Below are 22,437 nucleotides of genomic sequence, written 5' to 3'. Positions count from 1 at the left end.
ATGTCATACAGCATCATAAATCTGTACAAACCTGCTCCTGCAGTTCCCCACCAAGAATATATAGTTTATTAACCTTTGTGACGTAAATTGACTGAGTTATTGAGGTTTGAAAAAAAAATCACGGACAAAAAAAACTATTTTTGTACTATACCTAAGAATTGATTCTGGAATATCTTCCAGCTTCATCAATATACATACACAAAAAAATGATATTCCTTTTGAAAATATGTTTGTCCACATTTTTGTCCCCTAAAGCCTTCCTGTCTGGGCAGTTTTTCTATATGTAATTGTGGTCACTGCCAACATATTGACCTCGGATTGGAAAATCAGAGGCGTTCTCAGATCTGAAACCTTGGACAGGAGCTTTCCGAGGTTTTGATCCGAGGTAATCTTTTGCGCATGATGATACCTCGGACAGAAACCTCAGATAAGATCCGTCCAAGGATTTGCATCCGACAATACCTTGGATCTCCCAATCCAAGGCATGTATGTTGGCGGTGGGTGTGTACATGAGCAGTCAACACTTTGATTGATTCTTTGATTTTAGGCAGAATATGGCAAAGTTCATGGCAGAAAGTTTTGTAAAATACCATTTACATGTATATCAATCAAATTCAGGATGATTTTGGCAATATGTTCCCTCAAAATTTGTCTTGGGGCAAAGAACTTCAGAAAATCAAATTTGCGGACACATTCAGGAATTACATGTAGAAATACTGCCCATACAGAAAGGCTTGAGTGTGAGAACTAATGCTTGTTCAAAGCAGGGATGACTAAGGCCGTATGAAATAGGCAACCTGGGGTAATCAGGTGTGATGTAAGCACTACGGCAACAAGCCAAACAAGAGCTTCAAGGAGCTTAGAAAAACTAAAACACACCTGGGGTAATAAGGTGCGATGTAAGCACTACGGCAACAAGCCAAACAAGAGCTTCATGGAGCTTAGAAAAACTAAAACACACCTGTGCGTAAAGCAACAGGTAAAAGTAAAGAGGTACAAGGTCGGAGAAAAGTAAGCAAAAGCAAAAATAAAGTTCCTTTCCGATCATGATGAATATACTAACCTGGGGTAATCAGGTGCGATGTAAGCACTATGGCAACAAGCCAAACAAGAGCTTCGAGGAGCTTAGAAAAACTAAAACACACCTAAACATGCACACACAGATTAGTAAGTAGTAGAAAAGAGAAAAAGATAACAGTGAAATAAGACAAACCTGTGCGTAAAGCAACAAGTAAAAGTAAAGAGGTACAAGGTCGGAGAAAAGTAAGCAAAAGCAAAAATAACTGAAGAAGAGTTGTAGTTTGAAGTTATAATCAGATATGAGTTTGTAACAGAATATGAGATAAAAATAGAAAGACTTACAGTTCCTTTCCAATGAGGAAAGGAACTGGGAGGAACAACTCAAGAGTATATGTGAGAAGTAAAAAAACACTAATAAAAACACCACGGACATAAGAAAAAGAAATACGTAGGTCACAAGCGACCTATTCCCAAAGCACACAAAAACACTCCAAATCAAACACAGACCCTTCACTTAAACAACCTCATACATCTCTATTCATCGTTCATTCGATCTTCTTGTTTGTATTAGTTAATAAAGCCTTGAACACGACTTGAAGTCCTTGACAAGAGTAGAATTAAATGAAACATTACTAAACCACATCCACCTGAGCATCTACTGTAAAGAAAAATTAAAAAGAACTACGTGGGATGTTGAATACCACGGCATTTAGGGGACAAAAATGTGGACAAACATATTTTCAAAAGGAATATCAATTTTTTTGTGTATGTATATTGATGAAGCTGGAAGATATTCCAGAATCAATTCTTAGGTATAGTACAAAAATGGTGTTTTTTGTCCGTGATTTTTTTTTCAAACCTCAATGACTCAGTCAATTTATGTCACAAAAAGTTAATAACCTATATATTCTTGGCGGGGAAATACAGGAGCATGTTTGTACAGATTTATGATGCTGCATGACATCATCTCAATTTTGGTGGTATTCCAACCACTTCTCAACAAATTCTCAGTCGATGGATGTTATCCATTTGATCTCCATTTCATAACTTTCCCATAACTTTCTCATAACTTGCTAGGGTCGGTGGGATGCACTGGCCTGCCAGTGACTTGTGATTGGGGGCTGTGACTATAGACCAATAAGTTGAACTCGACTTTGAAATGAGTATGAAGTGTTAATTGTATTATCACTGATTAACGAGGTTGTATAATAAGTACATAGTGGGGATGCAAAGTTAATCATGTTTGATAATGAGTTTTGAGTTGATTTGCTTTGATTTATGAGTCATTTTTTGATTTCTGTAAATTGAAATGATAAGGGTCAACTTGCCAGTTGAACTTGAAGTGATGAATGAATTCAATTCAATTTGAAGTTGAAGTTGAACCCTTTAAATCAATGGTCCATTCAAAAATCTTTTCAAATAAAAGCTCTTTTGGGCTCTATTGACAAAATTTCGTAATTATGTACATGAGGACCTCTATTGAGGCTAGGGCACCCTGCTGAAGCTCTGTTCACCAGGGCTTTGCTAGGGCAGGGCACACCAGGCGTAAGGCCATGCCCCAGCCATGCCCTAAGCCCCAAAAAACACGCCGGGTGTGAGCGTGACATGTAATGCAACATTTACATGGTAAAAGCTTATTTTATTAATCTTTACAACTTAATAGCTTATTCATCACCCTTCAGAAATAGGTCATATTGAGGTGATAAATGATCAGGATTACAAGGGCTACAACATGAGCTATAGTAATCCAAAATTGAACAACTTTACAAAAAATTTGTAATTCCAAAAATGGTTTTCAGCCACAAATATTAGGAAAAGATCACCTGTATTCATCATAAGAAGATCTGTTCATCCTTTATGAACATCAAGTGATCTAATTCACAGCTTGAATCACAACAAACAATGTTAATCATGACATCATAAGGGTACATTGGAGTGATTTTGTTGGTTTTTGACGGTTTTGAAGGTGGTAATCATTGTTTTGGTGTTATATATTATCAAATGGAGAATTTGGGTGTTGTTTTTTTCCTTTTTTCTTTATCATTTACAACATTATCATTTTCTTTATCATCATAAACTTATTTTAATAGTAGCTTGTTACTTAAATACACCCTTTATTATAGCTATAAAAAGAAATTTACTTTAGTGTTGTAGTGTTCTTGACTAAATAAAGTCTATTGGGAATGATATCAAAAATATATTGCACTATTTTTCTTTAGCTATCAGTCTGGAATAACACTATAAGTGTTGAGAATTAATTAAAATTGTGCTTTTCATCTTAAAAACTGTGCCTTTACCTTCCTCTTTGGATACACATCAGTACTGAATACAACAGAGTTCCTGTGTCTTATTTTGTTGTTTTAGAAGAGCAGTCCTTAGACAACTTCTACTAGTCATTACATTAGTAGATTATCCTCTTCCAGCTCTGTATAACCCCTCTTGGGTTATAAGTTCTACACCATCATCCACGCACCTTGTCCACATCACTCATCACCCACAATCAACTTCACCTCTTCATCCACACAACTACACATCACCCATCACCCATCACCCATCACCCTTTCACCCAATGGCTCAACCATCCGATTCAACTTCAACGCCTGCTACCACCAAGAAGCATGGTGGCAATTTCATGCCAGCTGAAGATGAACAGTTGGTGATCTTGTGGGTCGCTATCAGCCAAGATCTGCAGTTTACCACCAATCAAACTGGAAATCAGTTCTACAAAAAGGTGGCTGAGCACTTTCAGAAAACACATTTGATTCATCCTTGTACATCTGATCAGCTGAAATACTGGTAATTCTCTTTCATGAACCTATCTTTAATGTCCTATTGATATAACCATCAGCTTTTATTGTGACAATTTCTTAGATGGAAATTGATTAACACTTCCACCCTGGAGGTTTTGGGCATTTATGGAGGGATCAAGAGCAACCAACCAAGTGGAACTGCTCTATCCGATTTCACAGAGATTACAAAGAGGGAGTATCATAATCAAAAAAAGAACACTTCAGGGACGAGGTCCTGTGGCAAATTCTTTGATATGATCCAAAATGGGCAGCAGTTGCCAATCCAGCAGCAGCAGCCAGTTCAACTGCAACCCCCTTCTCTGCTATCAGCTCACCCATCCCTTCTTGATCTAGTCCAGCTCCCAACTCTTTGGCTTCAATTGATTGTCCTGTTGGTCAGAGAAAAGCCAAACATCAATGCAAAGAACACAAAATTGAGATCAAATGCACCAACAAACTTAAGCATGCAACTGACATCCAGGAGCAAAAAGAAGTGGTGATGGAGAAATGACATGAGCTAGCTGAGCATGCTCTCAAACTTGAGGGAGAGGATAAGAAAATTGATGGAGAGGCTAGAAGGAGCCAGGTCTATACTGAGGATATGAACATGTTGATGGCTTCAGCTGATAAGTGTCCATATGATGAATCAAGGGAGATCCTCAAGCTGATGAAAGCAATGTTATTGAAGAAGTATAGGGATGAAGCACAGGAATAGTTTTATCTTGATGATTTGTAACTTTCATTTCAAAGTAGCTTCTTAACATTCTCAAACAAGTAGGTAACAAAATAAGAATTGAAATCTTTTTATTAATATTTTTACATTAGATTATAAAAAAGTAGGAACAAAGAAATTAAGAAATACGAAATGATTTTATTAAATTAGGAAACATGAAACAATTTTATTCTATTTTCTCATCTTGACTGGTTTTATTTTATTTGTTTTATTTTCTATGATTTATTTATTGATAAGTTGTATCTAAATTCTGATACACATGTGAGAAGGAAACATATTAAGCTGGATTTGTAGGAAACTTGAAAACTAAACATCCACCCTGCCTCTTTTCATCCACATGTATATCTTCAAATTTTCCACTAATTTAAGTGTTGCTCTTGGTTTCTCAGCTCAGCCATCATGTCATGGTATTGAGCAAGGGTATAGCCAATTTGAGAATTGAGGCAATATGGATGTGTTGTGATCAACAATCAATGGTGATTTGATCCATTTTGCCTGGATCTTTGACTACCACAGTCTCATCTGAAAATGTGCCGGACGTCTGGTGAGCTTTGAAGTTCACAAAAAGTCCAATTTTTTTGTGTTTTCCGCAAAAACACGCCCGCGCCTGCGCATGCGCAGAAGAGATTGAGCCTGGGAAGGCAAGCTATGTATTTACTCAGAGCTCTGATCATCATCTTGTTTACAACGCGCAGTCGCAAAAGTTTTATACAGGTCTGAAGCTGATCCGTCTTCAGCTTCCAGTATGTGCATTCCCTCTCTCTATCAGCATCAATCCCCTTTCATGGATATTTCTGCTCAGCTCAACTGTATCTTGCATCGTAGGTCACACTCACTTTCTGAGAGGCCTAAAGGCTGAGATTAATGCCTTTGTGTAAAAACAATATGCCTTTTGGCGCTTTCAAAGAATCATTTTACATGGTGGATCATTTTTTCATGCTCTTTTTCAAGCTCTATTGTAAATGAACAATTGTGAAATAGATCCCACCTCCATACATTCTGAGCAAAATATGTTTCATTTAGGATCAACTTGCACAAGCAACAATTGTGTGTAGAATGATTTAGTTATCCTACAACCACAATTTGATTCAGCGCTGAGCTTCATTGTGATTCAAAGGTCAAACCACTACCCTTAATGCATGGATTGAAGGCAAACCTTCATGCCCTATATACAGACACGATGCTTTTCACATTCTGGATGAATATTCAGTGTATTTCTCAAAGCTCAACTGTGAATCAAATTATTTGAGATGGATCCAGAGTGCCGGCCGTCCATATTTGACCACTGTAGTTGTGCAAATCAGATGAGGATTGACAACATATACCATAGGATACTCAACTATCACTGGAAATCCTCAATCATGTCCACTCAAGCAGATACTCAAGCTCGTTGTTTGCTAGACAAAGATTCTTGATAACTCACAACACCAGCACATAAACGTTGTCAATTTCTAGAAACAGTTGTTAAGATGATGAATCAATGTTTCAGAGCATTCAACGCCCGACATGATAGTTTCAGATGGATCTTCATTCCAGCTCATTGATCTTTGACCGCATCATTTGCTCAAATCAGATGAGAATTAGCAAAATGGATCATAGGATACTCATTTTCCGTTCAATGGATGCGTTCAATAGGATCAGTTTGGGTAGATACTCAAGTTCTCCACTTCTCTCAGAGAAAATCTTTGAAAACAACGTGTAACTGAGATGATTCTTAGATACATCTTTCTATATTCTGAATAAATTGTTTGATGCAATTCTAATGCTATGGTCCAGGTCTGGATGGCGACCCGTAAAAACTAAGTTAACAGTAACAAGTCAATATCTTTGGGAGTCAGACACCAAAGATGCTCAGTGACTCAGTGGGTCCAGCTCAAGCACAAAGACTCATGCTTGAGTTGATCAAGCCCTGAGTGATGTTGCTAGATGGCTGAGTTGATAAAAATCAGCAAAAAACTATCCATTATTGACGGACGACTGCTGCAAAAGGAGCTCACCGGACGTCCGGCGCAATTTCAGATGACACTGTGTACCATGTTGCGGATGATAATGCAACATAATATGATTTTTGTCATATCCAATATATCCCAAAGGCAACATGGTTCTGCTAATATGCGCCATTGTGCTTGGAGAATGGAGAACTCCAAAAGCACACTCAATATCCTTTCGGAGTGCCTCCTGAAGCTTTGAGAACAGTCTGCTGGCTTCATCAGTTGGATCATGAATGGACTTGATGAGGACTGGCCATGAGGGACAGATCCCATCCACCAGGTGATATCCTTGAGTGTAGTCGTGTCTGTTGATCTTGAAATGAACCTGGTCTTTGGAACCTATTCACTTCAAAACATTCAAACAAAATAAAAAAACATTATCAAAAAAATTTTATTTGTATAAAAGATAACTCTTGACCATTGACAAAATTCTCAAACAGTGGGCTGTTTTGTAAAACATTGATATCATTGAGCGCCCCTGGTGTGCCAAAAAAAGCATGCCATCTACAGAGGTTTTTTGAAGTGACTGCCTCAAGAACCACCAATGTGTACATCTCTTTGCTCGTGGACAGTTCTTCTAATACCAGTGCATTCCACCAATACTGCCTTTACATCCAGGGAATCCTTGTAACTCATTCTCTTTCAATATAATATCAAGTTCATCAGGGTTCGGAGGTCGTAGATACTCTTTGCCATATATTTCAATTATATCATTTACAAATTTCTTCATAGATTCTAGAGCTGTACTTTCTCCGATTTTGATATACTCATCAACTGCATCACCGGAAACTCCATAGGCTAGATGTTGTAGCGCAGCCACAATCTTCTGGAAGGTTGAAAGACCAAGTTTTTTACAGCAATCCTATGTAAGTAGATAATCAGCATCATCAACTTCAAAAGCATAGAGAACTCACTCAACATTGTACCCAATAAATGTTGTGCTCCTGTAGGTCAGCAGCCATCTTGCTAAAGAGCTCAGCACTCATCCAAAACCTTCTCTCAAAGTAAGCACCAGGGTATAGCGGTGAGTCTTGAAAGTAGTTGCATTGTAGACTTTGGTCTGCAGCAATCCAGTCACGGTCAATGACCGTGCTTGTGTTGATTTTGGTGATTTGGTGTGGATGAAGGAAGAAAGACAAGATCATCTTGTCGTATTTGTCACCTTCTGATTCTTGAATGAGTCTCAATTGACATTGGATGATGGCTGAGGCATCCATGTTGCAAAAACGTTACAAAAAAAACTTGCCAATGACACCAAAGATAAAGAGAGTTTAGCTCTAGCACGCTTCAAAGCCATCGTGGAACCAGGCTTTGAAGTGTGGGGTGACTGTTACCTAATACACCATTAGCTCCAACAACTGTGAGAATTGGTGTTAGATTACTTGACTCCGGCTAATTTTCTCTAAATTTAGGTTGACTAACACCAAATTTACCGCAAACAATTGCAGATGCTTCGATAGTGATAGTAAAAAATTGTCCAACAGCTCTGATTACTCAGATGACAGTTTTGTTTATTCAATTGTTCCCAAAGATCCCAATGCTACAGTTGACTCCCTCTAAAGCATAGAGTTTGGCAGAGGACTTTTCTATGCCTTTAGAGGTTTATGCACTTTGGCAAACACTCCCTCAAATGGATATTTAAACCTATGCACATATTATTATACACCAGGCCATCTTGTGACAATGTCCCCAAAAGTTGGGGGTAAAAGGACCAGACCTGCACCCCCCAAGGAGAACCCCATAGATTCCCTAGAAAATGCCAGGGCCAGTTCTTTTGATAGGCTCAGACCACGTCCTAGGCCAGAATCTATGACTTTAAGATCATCTCCAATTTTTTGTGTCAAATTTGGCTTGAGTGTGGGTGAGCTTACAGATCATTAGTCAAGGTTAATTAATCTGCAGCCAATTCCCACAGTTGTTGTCTGTAAGGCGGGGGTCAATCCTAGTCAATCCTTGACGGCTTCTGAAGCCAAATTGAAAAATTACAGACAGCTCAATTTGTGTCACTGGTAAGTGAGGCTTTCACTAGCTGCAAAAGGGAGGGGGTGGTGAGGCTACCAAGGGAGGATGGTGGGGATACCAGGATATCATCCATTGATTGCACTCAAGAATTCAAATATACTGAAGAGTCTCACGTAGTCTTATGGTCAAGGCATATGGACAAGTTACAACTCACAGCAGAATAGAGAAGGGTCCACCTGGTCCACCTCACTTGTGCCGGTTACACGACTAGTAACTCCACGCGCTTTGAAGATGCGCATAGTTGTTTTTTTAACCTCCACAGGAATTTCTGGAAACGTATGCCCAGCTCAACGCCCATAAGCACTGTGAACCGGTCAAAGTGGATGTGATTAATCGGCAATTTCAGATATTGTTCCGTCATGTATCATGTTATCATTCCGTCATGAAAGAGATTAAAGCGATCTTGTGTGCCAGTTACGCGCGTCCACAAGTGTTTCCTTGCTACAAAAGAAGTAAAGAAGTTGCACACGCTTAAAGTCGCAACCTGGGGTATTTATAAGAGCTTGAATCCTGATAACTTGTCCGCTATTTTCTTTGTTTAGAACATTCATCTCCAAGCAGCTTATTACGTTGCCCGGGTGATTTGATTGCCATCGTCAGATCAGTGTCAAATCAATGGGTGCCAGGAACACAACAGGAACCGTAGTGAACTAGAGTCATGATATGATAATAAAAGTTATATCAACATATTAGGAGTCGCACGCGTTATACAACAAAAAGTAAATACATCATTTTGCTATTTTTTCACTGATCGCTCTAAAACCAAGCGTAACACATAACACCGGAGTCCTCGAGAGGAATTCAAAGATGATGAAATGTGACAAAAAGAGATAAATTATGACTGGGTGTCTAGACAGCCAAGGGTTGATCATCAGAGACAGAGTGCAAGAAACAGAAAACTGCTGATGGTATTTGTATGCCGATTCACCTCATTGATCAATGTTCATTCTGAAGATCAAAGAGGAGAACTTTCATTAATTTTGTCCGCAATTTTTAGGAGACAAGTTCATTCAAACTTGGCCAAGAACAAGTGCCGTCCTAGTGGGAAGATAAACCTGAAGATAGTTCTTTCGGTTGTTCCATTCGAGGTTGGTAGTAAAATATCTTGAATTTAGATCAACTCGATCGTGTCCACCAAATCTTGATTTTTCATCACTACACAAAACCACCTTGTATTGACCTGGCCATTCAACACCGATTCGATAATCGGTATAGGAATTCGTTGCATGAAAATTGAAGATGAACAGTAGCGTTCCTCGTTCGAATGCTACAACTCGATCAGACTGAATCACAAAGCCATCAGTTAACCGCAAAGTAGGACAATGGAATATGGCATTCTCTCACTTCGTGCTTCAATGAGATATATGTATGAGGGCTGGATAACCAGTTGTATTCTCCCTCCAGGTTGTTCATCGCAGCATCAAAATTGTTCAAATATTTGTAACGTAATAATGGATCATCCACTACGTTCCATTGTCGTCTTGCATAATGAAAGGAATTGCCATTACCCTCTCGAGGGAAATCTAGCCACTCTGGACTGTTCATGAGCACATTATCAGTACGATGGATTATGGACTTCGAGAAGGGCTATTGCCTAGACGGCTTGCTTACTGGCCAAACTCGTTGCCTTCGAAGTTTAGATAACCCTCCCCTCCGAGGGCATGGGTTAACAGTCTGTCAAAGAGAAGATGGCGTCAAAAGAGTCTTAAGAGCCGCCACATTTGAACATAAACGCACCGAATCATTTTATGCAGTGAAAGTCCACGATCAATGACCGGGGTGAACTCAGTCATATCACTCATGTGAGTATACATTTCTTTGTCCATCAACCAGAAAGCAATTGTCTTATCCCCGACCAACGCCTGATCATGACTCTCACAATAACAAATCGATTTCTCAGCATATCTCCGATTAGTGAGTGTATGGCAAATGTTGTTCAGATCCCAATCTTCATCTTTCTTCTCTTTCAACAACTTGATCCACATGTCGGGAACAGCCATAGACAGTCGATAATCGAATCCTACACCACCTTCTTCGGTAGGTCGACAAAGGCCTGGCATTCCAGAAACATCTTCAGCAATCGATATGGCATGAGGGTTGAGTTGGTGTATCAATTGGTTGGCCTATCATTTGAGAATGGCGGTATATCAGCTTTGGAATTTATATCAAGGTTCAAGAGCAACCAAAAACCTCACAATCATCAAGTATGTCACTCCTTCCTCATCTACGCCCGGCCCGAAGTATTCATGGTAACCGCCCGAGAACCCAGTCCCAATTCCATGACTGGTGTACAATACACTGGTCACACCATCAAATCGGAATCCATCAAACCGATATTGATCCATGAAGAATCTCAAATTCGATAGTAAAAACCTCAATACTTCGTGGTTACCATAATTGAATAGGCGACTGAGGGTTAAAAATAGATCAGAATAGTCAGAATGAAGCCCTGCCTGGTTTAAGAGAAGAGTCGATATGCCTACCTGTCCCACAATTCGTGCCGTCCCTTCGCTCCTTCGTGAAAATAACAGTGATCGGTACCATCAAACATGTTAATACCATCTAGGACATTTTTACATGCATGTGAATGGACGACATCAAGTAAAACTGTGAGTCCCATGCCATGTGCAACATCGATCAATTCCATCAACTCCTCCGGGGTCCCTGTGATCAAAAAGGCATTTATCGGATCAATGATGATGTGATTGTCCGCACAATCTAGTCACACTAAGGTGCTCACCGTATCGACTGCTAACGCAGAAGAAATTCGTGATCTGATAGCCAAAACTAGCGTAATAGGCGTGCTCCATCACCGCCACTGAATTTTGATGATAACTTTAGTACTATGCACACCATAGCACACAAGATTGAGATGTGTCCTACTCATTTGAATCACGTTGTATCCCAGTGCCTTGATACGCGGCAAGACATTCACGGTGAATTCTTTGTAGGTTCCGACTCGACCCTCAGGAGACGAGATACCAACTGATTGGTTTCGAACGCTACTCAGTTGTACACCAGGGTCATACGAAACGAGATGCGCTGAGAAGAGAAGAACTGACCATGAGCCTCGTAAACCTTGACGGACTTCAATGGTGCAGGCGCCTTGTTTTTCCAGACGTATTTTTCGGGTGGATCCCAGTACACCGCATCGTATATGGGTGAAACGGAAAGATCTTGGGTGACCCGCCTAGATCATTAATGAACTATGAGCCTATGATGGTCATGTTAGGATAAAAAGTTTCTAACCTAATCCACGCTGGCAATCGTTCGATTCTCTCTCCACTAGGGGTGACCATAGAAATCTAACAAACACTTTGAACTCGTCACTCTCATATACATTTTTGTCGAACTTGCACAACGAAGGTGATTTGGAAATGACTTACTTTGACTTTGCTACCATGTGGGATCGAGGGTTTCCCTCCCTTGGCAGGAATCGTACATTCCCAAACTCCAAACTCGTTTTTCTCCATAGGATTAGCCTCGCGATTCCAGTCATTAAAATCTCCGATCAAATTCGCCTTTTCGACTCCTGGGGCCCATTCTCGATATATGATCGATCCATCAGACTGAGGTATCAAGCCGAATCGCTCGAAACCTTTCGAAAAGTTATCAAGTCCTCCTTCAGTCTCATCAATCTGTTTGACCCAAGAACTGAATTTTTGCATTCTGGGAAACAATGACGAAATGGTTAATAGATGACCTCTGATTTTATCATATTTGAACGGCTCACCGAGCTTGAATGGCAGGCGCAAAAGGTTCCAACCTGCATCGTGTACGGTATGATCAGTCTGGATATATGGACTTCTCAACGCCTGGCCCAATGAGAGTGGTCTTACCAGGGATCGTCACGGACCAGTTTTGGCTTAGTACCAAGGACATCGTGGGTAATTGACATGATTGCGCGGTTTGATTGAATATGGGCTGGGTCAAAGGTGATCAAAGGGAAGATAATCCTCTCGATCAAAGTTGAGCTAAGCTTGAGGTTTTGAAAGGAATTCGATTGGGGTGATTTGAATTTAAACCTGATCCCATTCACCAAACTTAAATTCTAAGGTAAATCTGTCATGACGTCATATACATACGATAACCACTCGGACAAATATACACTTGTGGACGTGGTCTGACAAAGTGAAACATCGGTTGAATGACGAATCGCCCTTTGAAAAAAACATCGGTCGTGAACTGGTGTCAAGATATATCATGCGTGCATACTGAGCAGCATCCCCGGGGCACAGAAGCGCACCTGATGAGCATGTCTTGACCCACGACGCGCCTGCATGAAAGCGCTGCGGCGCGCCCTTCGGCACATTAACCGACCGGGCTTGATTTGGTGGGGTCGAAGCGAATCACGTGACGAATGAGCTATCCAATGAATATAAAAGCTCAGCATTTGTTCAGTGAGTCAGATTCGACAACTGACCATCCCCCTAATGTAGTTTCATCAGTTTTGATCTCTTTGCTCCTATATATTGTCAAATAACAATCACTTCATCTGAGTTCATTTGTTGTCATCTTGCATTCTAAGCAATCGTCGTTTTGTACTTTTCGCATTAGTCATATCATTTCATTTTCCATCTTGTTTAAATCCTTTTGAAGAGTTTTCCTTTGTTCAAATGGACGACATTCGATCGCCTTTATGGGTATACCATTATAATTCGCAAAATGATTTCATGGTATGCGATTGCTTATAAAACTTGAGTCCTTGACTCACCCTCAATACTAACAAACCAATTGATTTTAATGACCGGACTCAAGAAACTCGCCGATACTCGACTCCTACCCCCCATTCCCGCGGCCGTCCCGTGTTCTTCTACAAATCAACCTAATCACCATCCCAATCAATCCAACATCTCATCTATCACGTCAAAAACCACTGATCAACCTAACATCCCTATGGCTATATCCTACTCCACTGTTGTGAATAAACCTAGCCATACACAAAATACACCTATCATCCCAACAGTCGCGTCAAAATGCACACCGCAACAAGAACGCCAACGGTGGAAGCTAGACTTGTGTCATGTTAGGGCCGAGCTCGACCATTTACTAAATGCATCAAATAGAATACCCAACAATCTGATAGAGATCTTGGCAGCACATTCTACATCACAGACACTTCGATCCAGTGATTGGTCAAGCGTCCCGAGTGAAGGGAGACTAGAAATCTTGTCGGCCTGTGCACAAATAATCGACTTGAACTTTTGGTGTGCTTGGGGCGCTGATAAGAACGGACTGAGACTCCTAGAAGCCTGGCTAAGGGGATCAGTCTTCGCCCACAAGGACGCTGCAGCCAAAACAAATCCGTCTTTCAAAGATCAAGATTCTGAAGCTTCAACAAGAGACTTACTCCTTATCAAATTATTGAAGGTCTGCTGTTTGAATCTACGATACTACTAGCCCTCACTTGACTTAACTTTGATCCTACAGGTCCTACAAAAGGTTCCCCTCACAGTGGACAACCTAACATCCTATAAATTTGGGAATCAAATAAACAAGATTGCCGAAGGCTCTTCCGAAAAGTTTTCAACAAGTTGAGTGATGTCTCCATTTATGCACTTAAAACGTCGTATTTAAACAATTCATTTTCTCTAGATGCCAGATTTTTAGCGAAACAACTGAAAAATCAATGGTTGCAAGCTGCTGGTCTCGACAAAGTTACAGAAAATGATCATACAGTTTTGACTGATGCGAAAAGATCCAACAATCATTTGTCTCGACAAGGTAAGCCTATTCTCACTGAACGCTTTCTTACTGGTCATCAATCAGACTCCGGTTGTTCTTTTGTAGGGCCCGAGATCGTCAAGAAGGCAAAGCTCGACCACCGATCCACTGATATGAGGCCAACAACCATGGCAGTCCAGAAAGGTCCAAAATCCCTCAAGCCTCTCGCCATTCCCGAAAAGAAACTCGAAGCCCTCGCATCGCACTCCCCCAACACAATGCTAGACCCGTTCACTGAAGCAATGCGAACGATCCAAAAGAGCAAAGCAGGTGCTGACGTCGATAACATCTCTTCTGTGACACCTTCTGTTCATGAACCAAAGAATCCGAAAAAAAACCGAAAATCTGTCACGTTCGCCCCTGATGATCAACTATGTGCGATCAAGATCGTGGAGAGATTGGTTTATCATCAGCACGATGATGTTTACGAAGATCACAGTGACGATGACGTAAGCCAAATGCTCCACTTCATCTACCAAACGTACATTGACTCGCGATCGATTTGACCAAAAATTATACTCAGCCGAATTTTGTGGCAGATATACGTCAGATGGATGCAAACGAGGGTCAATACCTCCACAACGCCCAAGAATCTTTACAAGAAGAGGCTTCCTGGCTGGCACCGTCCGAGCTCGTGCCCCAAACCGGAGTAAACCTCGAAGAATTGGACAGCTTACTTCCTCAATCACCCGAAGCCGAAGGAACACCGCGTGCTGAAGGACTTTACAGGCTGGCACCGTCCGAGGTCGTGCTCCAAACCGACGCAAACCTCGAAGAATTGAACAGCTTACTTCCTCAATCACCCGAAGCCAAAGGAACACCGCGTGGTGAAGGACTTTACAGGCTGGCATCGTCCGAGGTCGTGCTCCAAACCGACGCAAACCTCGAAGAATTGGACAGCTTACTTCCTCAATCACCCGAAGCCAAAGGAACACCGTGTGGTGAAGGACTTTACAGGCTGGCACCGTCCGAGCTCGTGCCCCAAACCGACGCAAACCTCGAAGAATTGAACAGCTTACTTCCTCAATCACCCGAAGCCAAAGGAACACCGCGTGGTGAAGGACTCGCCAAAGCACCAGTGTCCAGTTCAACCCATGAACCTAGCATTGATAGGCGAGCATCAGCGCCTGCTATTGCATCCGACCGGTGTAGAAATGACAGTTCATATCGTCATGATCGAGAGGGATCAAGGACCAATACAATATCGCAGAGTCTCTCATTTCGCGATCGGGGCGCTTTCGATCATTTGAAGGAATTTCCTCGACGGAGTTCCTTGCCCGGCCCGATGTCCTCTTCAAGAGAGGTCTGTCATTTTCATCACTTCAAACTCATCCTCAATCCTGACGCTCCCATAAGCTTTGCCACGTCTTGACTCAACAGTTACGACCAGCCTATGATGCAACTTCAAAAAGTTCAAATGCTCGTTATAAAGAGTCTCGCACGGAGAATAATCGCGAGAATGATCGCAGTGCAGCGGATTCTTCCACCCGAAAAACAGAGAGTGATCGCAGCGCAGCGAACCTTCCTCGGAAACCAGAGAGCGATCGCAATGCAGCGAACCTTCCTCGGAAACCAGAGAGCGATCGCAGTGCCGCGAATCTTCCTCGGAGACCAGAGAGCGATCGCAATGGAGTGACCTATTCCAAACGAAGCACAGAGAACGATCGCAGCGCAGGAAGGCTTACCACACGAAGCGTGGACAATGACCGCAGAGCAGGTTATCATGCTCCTCGACGCTCGAGTGATCGGTACGACCGCTCACCTCCTCGGCCAATTTCTCGAGTAGCTCGCAGCTACACATCACAGCGCCATCCCGATCCAAAGCCTGTACCACGTAAGCCCAACCTGTTGATGTAGATAGAGAATGTGAGAGTACTCACTGACAATCAATGATGTAATTGATGTTCATCTTCTCATCAATGGTTCATCTCCTTGATGGCTTCAGCTAGAGCTTATACCAGGCATGGTGTGCATATTAGATGCAAGTGGTGGCCAGATTGTAGACTTGGTAGTCTATGTGCCTATGTAAGTTCCTTCAAATCTTGACCCCCCTGTGGCAGAGTTACAAATAGTGGATCAGTTAACCTCTTGGCTGCTGTTCCCTTGACACTTCCAAGAAACATGGCCACTGAAGACAACTAGTATCTGCCAGTTCCATGTATATTCCTACTTCAAGTGTCATCTTCAAATGCCAAGTACAGTCGCTGGCAAAGCTTCAGAAGATCTGCGCTTCAAAGCAAAGCAAGGTGGTCCATTCATGTCATACTTTTTGTCTCAGCAGCTGCTATTATATGCAAGTAGGGGAGGGAAAGTGGTGCCAACATATTCAAAGACACCAGCCCTAATTGTGTGTGCACTCAACAAGCCTAGATAAGCAGTTGGTGCATATCTGCATTTGTGACTGCTTTGAATGTGCTGGTGCAAGAATGCAAGGACTTTCATATTTTTACCGAAGTACATTGCGATACAACAAGAGTTTGATATATATATTGTTTCTCTATATTAACCTGTGCAATGGTTGGTGCAAGCTGCTGGCAGAGTCAGGTTGGAAGAATGTCTCAACAATCATTTCATAGAGCCAGTGCCAAACATGTGAATGTACATCTGGAAAACAGACATCAAATTGGCACATTAGTAGTGATACACCAAGTGTGGCACCATCACTTTGTTAGGATGTTTTGGTGGGTCTTGGGACAAGGGCTTGTACCAATTTTCATGTTATACAGATTGTTAGTCAAGGAGCATAGGCAGAGATTGCACAAAGCGTGGAATATATAACATGTGTGGGATTCAAAGAAGAATCAGGGCATATGCCTGGCCTTGTGCCGGAATTATTTTGGTTGTAAATTTGAATTTTCTAGACAAAACCCCTGGCAAAGAATTCAAATTTACAGCCAAAAGAATCCCAAGCACACAGCCGGGTACCAACACCTGAAACGCTTGGCTGCAAAAAGTGGTAGAGCGGACTGCCCCGCCACCACTCAAGAAAATCACGGGGGCCGGTTACCCAATCCACTAACGCTGCAACCGTGGGAATGCCCACAGAGCGGATTACGGAATTAGCAAGGCACCATAAAGTTCTGCTGTGCACACCCTGCATAGAGTGGTATGCAGTGTTAGACTCATGCAGCCTGACTGATATCTACATTGATCATCCTTCGGGCTGAATTTCCACACCAACCATCACCTCAAATACCTTGCACAGCCACCAAACACCTTCCCCAATCTCTAGAAGATGTCAATTTCCCAAAATATCTACCCCAATAACTCAGCAATACCCTTTTTCCATCTGTCAACACACCTAAACAATCTCTGGACTTCCTCAAAATGTCAATGGCCCCTCTCCAAATTCAATATCTCATCTTTGAAGACTGACATGACACAATCTACCTCTTTCCTTGTTTGCACCAGTCGATCATACCCTCTTTCAGTCTATATAAGGTGAGCGTTTCTCTCAATCTTCCCTCACAATTTAGGCAAAATCATCTATCAATTTTTTACAAATTTTATTGAACTCTGACCCATTTGTACCCTTACGTTTACCTTTTGTTGAATTCTGTTCTGGTCATCATCAACATCAATAATAGTATCACAATGGCCCATTCACAGTCTAGATTTGCTATTCCTTCTTTGATCAATGGTCCTAGTCTTTGTCCAAGAAGCCCAACCGGTCCTAAACCCGGCTATGTCATCAAATCCCCTGATTTGCAAGTTTCTGTTCAACGTCCAAGTTCTAGTGAAAGTGATTTACCAGATCTGGATTTAGACTTAGCATATGAGCCCAAAAGTTCTGGAATTGGCTCTGATACTTGGTTGTAGAGGTCACCAAAGCTGATGACTTTCTCAAGGTGCTCTCAAAGAAAAAGAAGAAGAATCAAAAATCAAAGATTCATGCAAAGAAGGCTAAGGATTGACCAAGAGGTTCTGGTGCCTCAGCTAGCCTACCTCAAGGGCCAGAAAAGAAACAAAAGAAGGCCACTGTACCTGTGCGTAATTTTTTCAATCTCAATCTCAGTGACTCTCTGTAATCATTCATTTGAGTAAGTAGGAGCTGATATCCTTCTCTCTTCTATTCCAATCACCGTAGACTGGGATACCAGATGGTGTTGATGTTGACCAGGACTCCAATGTTGAGGTGGTCAAAACCAAAGGAGTCAAACATGGTCCAGGTTGACTTGCCATGTTGTTGGAGTACTTCTATCCACCCATTCATGTGAAAAATGAGGTAAGTAATGCATTTTCACTTCCCTTTTAGTCTAGTTTTGTTGTTAATTCTATTTCTCAACTTGTTTTTTTAATTTACCTGATTTGTATGTTTGTCATTTTCTAGACCGGAGACAATCCGCAAGGATACAAGTGTCAATGGTGTAACAGTGTATTCATTTGTGGCTTCCGTACTTTCTATAACATCTAGGCCCACCGGGATGGTGGTAAGGGTCAAGCCTCTTGCCCTCAAAGAGCTTGTGCCATCAGAGGAGGATGTGTCCTGCCTCTTACTTGGTCTCAAGAGGAAGCAGCCAATGCAGCGGCTTCATGTGAATCAAATGGCCAACTCACCCTTGACTCATTTCTATCATCTTTGACTTTCAGTGTTGAATTATGCAACACAGTCTTGGTGATGTGGATATTGAAACACACCCTCCCTTTCAATCACTTCTATGACATCCCCCTCCGTGCTGTTTTCAAGCTCGCTAACCAACACACTGAATTACGGAGTCCAACTTGGGCGGCTGGTGTAGCCAAGAAGCTGTACTGTAGCTTGAGCTTGGCAACAATAGCCTTGGTATATGTAAGTTCTCTGTACTGATATCTTTCACACATTCTACAATCTAACTATTTTGTCTTGATCTCAGGAAAATACAAGCAAGTTTTCTTTGGTCCACGATGTGTGAACCACCAAGGGAAACAGGTACGCCTTTATCAGGTTTTCAGCAAACTTCATCAATGCCCAATGGAACTATCAAACGATTCATCTTAGCCTCAAGCTAGTTGCATGGAACAAGCTTGGGTACTTACTGGCACAACCAGTGGCTCAATTCCTCATAGAGCATGGTCTTCATAAGAATATATGTTTTCTTCTGTTAATATCTTTCAATTTTTCATTTGCTAACCTTTTCATGTTTTGTATTGATTACATGTTAGGCCAGACAACCGACTCTGGATCTTCCAACAATACGATGGCTTGGGAGATGGAGATAATGTTCTTGGAATGCAACGACCCAGCCAATTGGGACTCTGCCAAGAACCATGTTTGCTGCTATGCCCACAAGCTTGGGTTGGTGGTCAAGAAGGGACTCAAGGTAATTGGCTTGGCAGCTGGTCACATTAAATCCGCCACACCTCCCAATTTCTCTGTTCCTGTTCCTGCGGTGGTTTTGAATGACAATCTCATGGATGAGGCCATCACCTATGATGTCTTCAATGATGAGGAAAATATTGTGACTCAACCCGGTCATGGCAACTCACGTGATCCCGGACTGGATCACGAGGCTGCAAGGATGATGTCTTAATACCCCAGTTGATGGGTGTATCATTGTCAAAGGTGCAATGAAGGTATGATTCCTTCTCTTCTTAAGTTACTCATGCACTCTCATCTAACGTCTCAAAAACAACCACCAACCTTGAACCTTTTTTTTCTTACAGTTAAAACAGTTCAATACATTGCTTACCCGGAGCAACACCAGACAAGGAGAATTTAAAGCAAGAGCGGAGCAAGTGGAGTACCACGGACCTGGACCTATTGTTGGGTGGGGTGTTTGCTGGGACATTGATCTGGCTATGTACTCTCACCTTGTGGCAGCGCGCAATGTAAGTCTATTCCGTTTTTCATGTGTAAAGTTGACTGACTGGATTCAATAATGATCTCTACACATCATCATGATTGAGTTACTGATGGAATGATTTCATTTCTCCAGAGTTTCAATTTAAAATGTTTTGATGTGGATAAAGTCAACCTCATATTTAGCAGCATCATCAAAAAACATTCAGATCATGTTAGAAGGATCCAGTGGAAAGTTCCCAAAGGAATGCCAAAATTATCTTTGAAACCAATTGCTCTACTTACTTCACTTACTCATCTTTTCTTAACATCATCATTTATGGATAAATATTCTTACACTGAAAGCTTCATAGTAGACTTGATCTCTGACCTTTCTCATCTTCAAAGTTGCACTTGTTCGAAGATTGTTGCTACTCATTCAAACCCTTGGGACAATACAAAAGATGGAGAAGTTTCTTATTCTCCGCTTGGAATTCATCTCGCTTCACTCACTGATCTTACTGAACTAGAATTAGAAGATGTACAATGTTTTGATGCAAGTTGGAATCAGCATAGCTGGAAATGTCCATTGAAGTTGTTGGTGATATGAACTTGTTATTGATAGTGATATCTCTTTTGATGAGGATGAGTTTGCGGAATATGAAGAGTGAGGGATAGAGATGCTATTGATGTTCTTGATTCTGAAGTGCTTCAGTTTTTGCATATGGCAAAGTTTTATTTACTTTAGGCCCCAATGTAAATTATAAACAGTAATCAAGCCATGATGGTTCCTTTTGTTGCACTCTCTAAGGCTATATATGAAAAACCAAAAGCTTTGGGACCTAGTGATACTTGATGAGGATGCTATTCACACACAGAAATGTTCCATGAGGGAAAGAGAATCACTAACTGAACATAATGAGGAGACCAAGATTCAAGAGTTGGATGGAAAAGTTACCCATGGACACACATTGGCGTGCATTTTCCAATTGTGGACTCGTTGACTCTTGTTGACCAAATTGCTAGTAAGATTTTTCACTCTTCATGGCCTATATTCCATTCCACCTTCAATTGGTACAAGTTGGACAACAAGAACTAACTAAAAGCATTGATCTCACCAAAAAAAGTACTCAAAGCTTCAAAGATAGTTTACAGCTTAAGACCAAATTGACAAACAAACTTCAATGCCACCTTCATACATTCCAAGCAATCTGTCATATGCCAAATCAAACGCATCATATACTGGGTTTCTCATGTTCGTGACCCAGGTCCAGTTCCATGTCAAACGCAAACCGGGAACAACGGCAATCATCCTTGAGTTTGTCACAAATTCCAAGAAAAAGATGGTTAGTGAATGATTGATTGCATATACCATCTCATCATTGTGTCCACTTCATTATCATCCTTTTCTTGATTCCTTACAACCAATTTGAGATTCTTTGGGTTTTCTGATTCTGTGTTGACTGCCGTATGATCACATCTATGTTCTTCACATGCATTTAACCATGTACTGGCAAAACCTCATGACCTTCCTTGCTCTTTTCAAGGTTATATATACTTGACGGATATCCAATTACTTGCCTCCACCAAGTCTGGCTTGCAGCGACGACAGCAGCGCGGAGCGTTGCGAGGCGCTGCGCCCGGCGCTATCGCCACCTTACCCGGGACCCGCAGGGTTTGGGTAGCTACGCCGCGCGCTGCTATTTTGGCCCCAGGAATTTCACCGACACGCTTTTCGCCACTCGATCGGAGGTCATACATTTTGGCCACCTTTATCAGCCACCATTATAGCCACCACTTCAATATCTCATCTTGGATTCGATTGCCACCAAGCCAAAATTACTAATACCACAATATGTACTTTATCGCACCAGACCTCAACTTATTCAAAGACAGTGATTCCATTTGGCGTCCGGTTCTGGGGCCGGTTGTGCACCTCATATCTCAATGCATGGACATATGGTATTGATATTTGGATGGTCATTTGGAAGTATATAGGTTTGCATTTCTCTTTCTTCCTTCCACATCAACTACCAGATTGATAACTGTTGACTGCCCCTTGCCTGAATTTTGATACTCTCAACCCCATTCCAAATTGTTTTCCAAATACTTTCAAAACTTTCTTAACATACTTACTTCAATCGATCAATCATGCCTAGCTTAAACAAACAACCAACCCTCGAATCGTTTCTAGCATCTGGATGCAAGACTGATCATGGTCATCCAAATCCTGCTCCTCACCGATCATCTCGTATGATTACTCCGGCTAGACAAGCACCGGGGATGATTACTCCTTCATCCGACTCTCGCCGTGGTCTTTTTGACGGTGTCCGAGATGTGCAAGATGCCCATGTTCACCAACAACGTGAGCGATCTGCGTCATTACCCGGTGTACCAGGT

General features: G+C 41.6%; 2 protein-coding genes across 2 annotated transcripts; one reads left to right on the top strand and one right to left on the bottom strand.

The window, feature by feature from the left end:
• Window positions 1-8,932: 8,932 nt before the first annotated feature.
• MELLADRAFT_44211 (family 13 glycoside hydrolase) lies at window positions 8,933-12,553 on the bottom strand (the record flags this gene model as incomplete). Its single annotated transcript, XM_007412156.1, has 13 exons — window positions 8,933-9,838; window positions 9,900-10,092; window positions 10,167-10,229; window positions 10,293-10,678; window positions 10,751-10,964; window positions 11,039-11,219; window positions 11,296-11,373; window positions 11,439-11,540; window positions 11,618-11,745; window positions 11,805-11,860; window positions 11,942-12,224; window positions 12,289-12,321; window positions 12,395-12,553. 13 exons carry the CDS (start codon window positions 12,451-12,453, stop codon window positions 9,566-9,568), a joined length of 2,049 nt encoding a protein of 682 aa, XP_007412218.1.
• Window positions 12,554-12,988: 435 nt separating this feature from the next.
• Window positions 12,989-16,780, top strand: MELLADRAFT_117066 (uncharacterized protein; the record flags this gene model as incomplete). Its single annotated transcript, XM_007412236.1, has 9 exons — window positions 12,989-13,231; window positions 13,314-13,925; window positions 13,986-14,088; window positions 14,151-14,279; window positions 14,346-14,728; window positions 14,803-15,582; window positions 15,660-16,113; window positions 16,225-16,304; window positions 16,397-16,780. The coding sequence occupies 9 exons, from the start codon at window positions 13,172-13,174 to the stop codon at window positions 16,409-16,411; spliced, it is 2,616 nt and encodes an 871-aa protein (XP_007412298.1).
• Window positions 16,781-22,437: the final 5,657 nt, after the last annotated feature.

Source organism: Melampsora larici-populina, assembly GCF_000204055.1.
Source record: "Melampsora larici-populina 98AG31 unplaced genomic scaffold MELLAscaffold_29, whole genome shotgun sequence".
Lineage (NCBI taxonomy): Eukaryota > Fungi > Basidiomycota > Pucciniomycetes > Pucciniales > Melampsoraceae > Melampsora > Melampsora laricis-populina.
Note: the sequence above shows the minus strand (reverse complement) of the source record. Positions and strands in the feature narration are given on the sequence as shown.